At 39.2% G+C, this 6000-nt stretch overlaps 1 protein-coding gene across 1 annotated transcript in view; it reads left to right on the top strand.

Annotated features, from left to right (window-relative positions):
• Nucleotides 1–1787: 1787 nt before the first annotated feature.
• Nucleotides 1788–6000, top strand: part of GRM8 (glutamate metabotropic receptor 8) — a 344093-nt gene continuing 339880 nt past the window's right edge. The window contains exon 1 of the mRNA XM_074169153.1: nt 1788–2297. Within this exon, the coding sequence (XP_074025254.1) occupies nt 1788–2297 (510 nt within the window). The remainder of the gene's footprint in view (nt 2298–6000) is intronic.

The raw sequence follows: 6000 nt of genomic DNA, 5'->3' as shown, positions 1-6000 counted from the left end.
TTTTCTCAGGTCTTCAAATAGCCACTATTTAAAAACTCTTCTTCAGCTTTGTATTATCTCTTGGGGGAAAGCATGTAACAAAATAAATGTAAGAAGAGGTTGATCAATGTAAAGCATTTTAAAAACACATTTTGAGTATTGCTACCACATAATATATTAAAATCTTGTGGAAGATAATTCAAAATGCCTTTGAAAAACAATAGGGTTGTCTATAACTGTTTTCTAATTTTGTCTACAATTGTCTTCTAATTTAATCATGTTTTTGGTAGGAACCAGTCAGATCACTAGGGACAGAGTACATATCTACAGATGAACCTGTTGCCTCAATCTTCTGCATAGGCAGTGAGGCAGGCAGTTGTTCAGTGTGATCAATTTCATAATAAATAAGAGTTTTTTAAAGAAAAGGATCAGGTGAATTGCACCCTAGGATGTCCACTGCTCTCCAAATCTATAACAGGTGCCTTGAGAGACTGGCTCAGTTGCAGTTGCCCACAGTGTGCCTATCTAGTTTTTGGGAAAATTAATTCCCTCTCTCTTCTCCTCAGAGGTCTGAAAATTTATTCAGGCATGTGTAATTTTGTTAAATATTGAAATAAATAAATGCCACTCACTTGAAAATTAAAGGGAGGGCAATTTTAACAGTGAGGTGTCTACATACGTAGGCTGAAATCTTGAACCTGTTAAAATCAGTGGGACTTCTCCAGATGTTAGTGGGGGCACAACATTGTTCCTATTTAATTTGGTCCAAATGCAAGCAGAGAATAGAGATTTTGTTAATGTTGGACCTCAGCTCAAGTAAAATGTTGAAAAGGGAATACTGGGCATTCAGCTGGTTTCCTAACAGAATACATTGTGCTCTCTTTGCTTAAGAAATCAGCTACCTTTTCATAAAAGTAATTTAGTATTAGAAATTATCTGGAAGGCATTTTAGATATGTAGTAAGCCCAGAAAAAAGTGAATTCCACTGGAGAAATAATCAGTTTAATATCCAAATGAATTGAATGTGCTTGTACTGCAGCGGCTGAAGAGCGTACTTAAATTCAGGAGCCCTGATTACTCCATTGTCATAAATGAAACCTCTCTGTGAGCGAGAGTGTAAGTAGTTATTGCACTTCTGTAGGCTGGAACAGAATGATACAGCAAAACAGAAAATACAATGTGTTACGGATCAAATCTGTTTCTGGATGTCATGCAATGCGAAGGTAAATACGAATTACTGGTTGGAATCTGAACACCAAGCTAAGTTTAGTTCCCCTGATTTGGCTTTTGCTCTGCTGGTATCATCAATTTCCTGGCTTGTAGCACAGTGCAGCCAGGTGTTCAAATTCACAGAAGGCCAAGAATTACTCCCGTACAGAATATCGAAAGTAAAACCTCGACGATGTAACTCATAGTCAAAAGTAAATACTCTGTGTGACAGGTATAAAACTGCTGAACTAAATGGTATTTCTCACTGTCTTTTTCAGAAGTACCTCAGCTGCAGGGCAAAATACAAGGACATAAGCTACTGACCTCCTCTTAGCATCAGGACCAGAGATACTACCCTACGCTTCAGCATCAATTAAGAGCAATTGAAAAGCTCATCAACCCATGACATCAGTGGACATCTTTTGTAAAACACATTTTATGTACTTCTGCTGAGATACTTTTTCTACCTACCACATGGTTCTATATTACTTACTGGGCACTGATGGTAGCCTCCAGAAAGTGCAGCTTCAAATGGTCAACCTCATCCTTTAGCAAGAAGAAAATCTGGATACTGGACAGCAACAAAGTCTTCAGAGAAAATGGTATACGAAGGAAAACGATTAGTTTCCTGCCATTGTTTCTTCCTGTTAACAGCCAAATTCTGCTGGATACTCACCGTGATGCAAAGAACTCATGGCCAGGAATATGCCCACTCCATCCGCCTGGATGGGGACATCATCTTGGGAGGACTGTTCCCTGTCCATGCAAAAGGGGATAGAGGGGTGCCTTGTGGGGAGCTCAAGAAGGAGAAAGGGATCCACAGACTAGAGGCAATGCTGTATGCAATTGATCAGATTAATAAAGACCCTGATCTTCTCGCCAATATCACCTTAGGTGTCCGGATTCTTGATACGTGTTCCAGGGACACTTACGCATTGGAGCAATCCTTAACATTTGTGCAAGCATTGATAGAAAAAGATGGTTCAGACGTGAAGTGTGCTAATGGTGACCCACCTATTTTCACTAAGCCAGACAAGATATCAGGTGTGATAGGTGCTGCAGCAAGTTCTGTGTCAATTATGGTCGCAAATATTTTAAGACTTTTTAAGGTAAGGAAAATTTTATATCTCTTTTAAATTTCAAGCACAATGAAACGAGTGAGCTGATTGTATTGTGTTACCTTCAAAAAAGAAAGGACTTTTTTAGATTCAGAAATCTGAACTGACTGGTTTGCCCTTTCAAAGCAAAGGGAAAAAAAAAAAAAAAAAGCAATGATTGCAGACCCTAATTTAAGGTGCAAAATCTCTTTTGAAATTTTAAACAACCAGAGCACATTTTAATTCTTTATGGATTTGTATCCTTATTTTTTTACTACTTATATTTTCTCCATATTAAGCGTTTATGCTCATCAAGACTAGGTTGAGATTGATTTTCCAAATTTCCAGGAGAATGAAATATAAGGGTTTAAACACAAATCCATTTCTAGGAGGACCAGGTAATTTCCCTAAATAGGAAGATATGCCTGTAATAATCTAATGCTATTGATGTGCATGTCTAGCCAAATGAAGTGTACTGAAATATCTGTGATTTCCTTGAAATCTTAACCTCCTCCATATTTTTTACAAGGTGATATTTTTTTCCAGACTTTGCTATCACTTTGTGAGAGATGACTTTTGGACAACTGTTCTACTGGCATTTCCTTCCATGCACTTTATTCAGCTCTGGCATTATAAATAATGGAAAAGTAAACCTGCCACTTTTAGACTTGCTAAGTTAGATGGGAAGATGAACACATTCTAATCAATCAACTTAGCTGGAACAGATCAGGCAGCAGACATTTAATTTTTAATCCTATGCAATGGCAAACAGATGATGGTAAGTTGAGCACTTTCTTCTACAAGTGGAACGACTGGAACTTTTGTCTGAATCTACTACTGTCCTCCTGCCCCCTGTTATTCAGACTCATTCCTTCTATTCAGAAATCTTGCTTTATGTCCTACAACTTCATAACCACCAAAGACCACTTAAAGACCATTTCTTTGACTTCAGTGGAGAACATTCTGGTATTGTTGAATATTGCTGTTATGTATTTTGAACAGTGTTGCACTTGTTTTCTAATTGTTGTAACTAACATTGATTAGAAGTAAGGAAAGATTGGCTTTTTTTGGAAGGTTTCTCAAATTGGCAAAGAGTGTTTCAGTCATTTAAAGGGAGATTTTTGTCCTTCCCTCTGGTTCTCCCATGAAGGGCATAATGATGGATTTACAGTTCAGTGGAGGAGCAAAGTGTCTGCTGGGTTGTGGTCAGGTGTTCATTCCAATCTCAAAACTGACCCCTAGCTGCACTGACTGCATAGGTTTGAGACTAGTGGACTTGTTCCAGCTAGCTAAATGTTTTGCTTCTGAAAAACAAGTACACAAAACTGAGCTAAGACTTAAAAATGTTCTATACCGAGAGCACCTCTGGAGCTGTGCCTGGTGGGGGAGGCCTGTCTTTCCTGGGAACAATCATGCATGCTGCGGGAGATGCCTATTTTTAATTTCACATCCTTTTTTGAAGTTGTGTTACCCTATTAAATAATGCATAGTTCTGAAGTAATGATAGATGGAATGGTCACTTCAATACCCATCATAATGCAGGGCCACATAGTCTACTGCTTACGTCCAGTTTTGAGTTGAATTCAGTGCCGTAGACTGATTTAAGAAACTAAGCCTTGTAAGACATGCATTAACTGTGAATTAAGAGCAGCAAGAAGGAAAGAGGCCTATGAATTGTCTAAGATAGCAGCAATTTGTCTTCTGAAACCATGACAGCTACCTCCTGATTTCCATTATGCAATAAGATTGCAAATAACGTTCTACTGCAGTCTTAATCAATAGAGGGTCATGTGATATCCCCTCTGGGGAAAGATCTTATTTACCCATTTAATTGATGTAACACAGCTGCTGGCAAAAGGAGGAGACATGTCTTTTAGTTTTAATTATAGATCCTGCACGAATATTCTTAATAATGTAAAAAATGACAAATTATACCCTTTAATGTCTGATGTTGGACATGCATCTGAAGTATGTTTTTACACCTTCCTCTCAGAAGTAGAGCTGTTATCTCTGCATGTGTAAAGGCTTCTGGATAAGGCCCTCATTTAGCAGCACTATAGAATCCATTCACAATGGTTATAGTCAGGAAGATTAGGAAATTAAGGGTCATTTACCAGAAATATAGAAGTATAATCCAGTTTGGGTTGTACTCGGACCAAAGACATGGGCTGAGATTCTCAGCTGATGCATCACCACAGCTCTTCAGCTGAGGACCAGAACCTCGATCCATGCTCATGAAGCCTCCAGGTATGAAATTGTGTTTACTGTACCTTGGTATATGTCAAGGCTGGGCCCTCAGCTGGTGTAAACCCCTGTAGTTTCATTGAAGTCGGTGATCACCATCATGCAAATACTTGTTTCCATTATTATCCAGGATGAGTATGATTCATCTATATTTCTGTCTAGCAGTTCTATTCAGCAAGTTGAACCTGCAATTTGAAGTTCAGTATTGCTTTAATATCTACTCTGAAGTTCCTAAATGTCAGGGCTACATATTTTTTGAGAACATTGTCATCCAGAGAAATTTTAATCTGTGAAGAAACTGTGAGAAGTGTATTATATCACCCAATGTGAATACACAAACAAAGGTAGCCCGAGAAATAGTATGCTCAGCAGCTTGGATTTTCACACTGCTATTTTTCTTTTTATTGCCATTTTTTTTCTTTCTTTTATTGATTTTACAACATAAAACACACAGGTCAATAGTTCTACCTGATGATCTGGTGGATAGCATAAACTGACTGATAGCGAAGGTATCCTTTTATCTATGTGTTTTCATGAGAAGAGAGGAGGGAGGGCGCTACAGAAAATGACCTTCATCTGTAGCCTTTCACCTGGTCAAATGGTTCACCTTCAATTCTTCTCTCTCCTTTCTCCTTTTGTGAATTTCCAGGCACACCACTGCATAGCCGGTGATTTTCTGCCCTTAATAGGTCTGATACATTATGGTCCAAATTTGGACAGCCTAAATTTCACTTGTTGATGACTTTTAGACCTTTCAGAGGCACTTCACAAACAGGAAACATTCAAGGAATTAACTGTTTGAAAGTGGACCTGTTATTCCTTGATTATTGTAAGGAGGCTGCTGTTTGCCTTATGTTACTCTGGTGTTTGAGGCAAAAAAATATTGTGTGAAACAGTCGCTTATTAAGCTTTCAGAACTTGGAGGTAGTTTTGCTGCAAATATAGTGGAAGGAGGAGAAGACTTTCAGAGTTGAGCACAGAAGGACTGTGCTGGGTAGTAACACAGTAGCTACCCACTCAAACAATTCTCTGCGGATCTCGGGAGATATTGTCCCCAGATGAAGTTGTTGTCTTATCATTTAATTGTTGTTTATGTCAGAGAGCATCAGGAGTGGGCTGCTTCACAAGGGAAATTGAGACAGGAGCTGAGGGGACAGCAAGGGAAGAAGGGCAGTGGTCTGACGAACGGGGACAGAGCCTCACCTGACTGAGAAGAAAAACAATAGATTCTGTCCATGCAACCAAGTTCAGTGAACATTCCAGTGATTGCCAGACAAATCCATACTAGTAAGGCAGGTTGATGGCCAACCAGGAAGTATGGTCAGCAAGGCAAGGTCATGGTCAGCAAATACATGGCCAGCAGCATAGCTCAAGCAGGAGCCCAGGACAAGGGCCAGAGCTGAAATGCAGCTGGTGAGCAAACAAGGTGAACAGAGGTTCTGATGAGGCTTCTTGTTGCTCTTCCTCAAAA

The sequence above is a fragment of the Numenius arquata genome, chromosome 2, assembly GCF_964106895.1.
Source record: "Numenius arquata chromosome 2, bNumArq3.hap1.1, whole genome shotgun sequence".
Lineage (NCBI taxonomy): Eukaryota > Metazoa > Chordata > Aves > Charadriiformes > Scolopacidae > Numenius > Numenius arquata.
The sequence above is the reverse complement of the archived record's forward strand: the minus strand, read 5'-3'. Positions and strand labels throughout refer to the sequence as shown.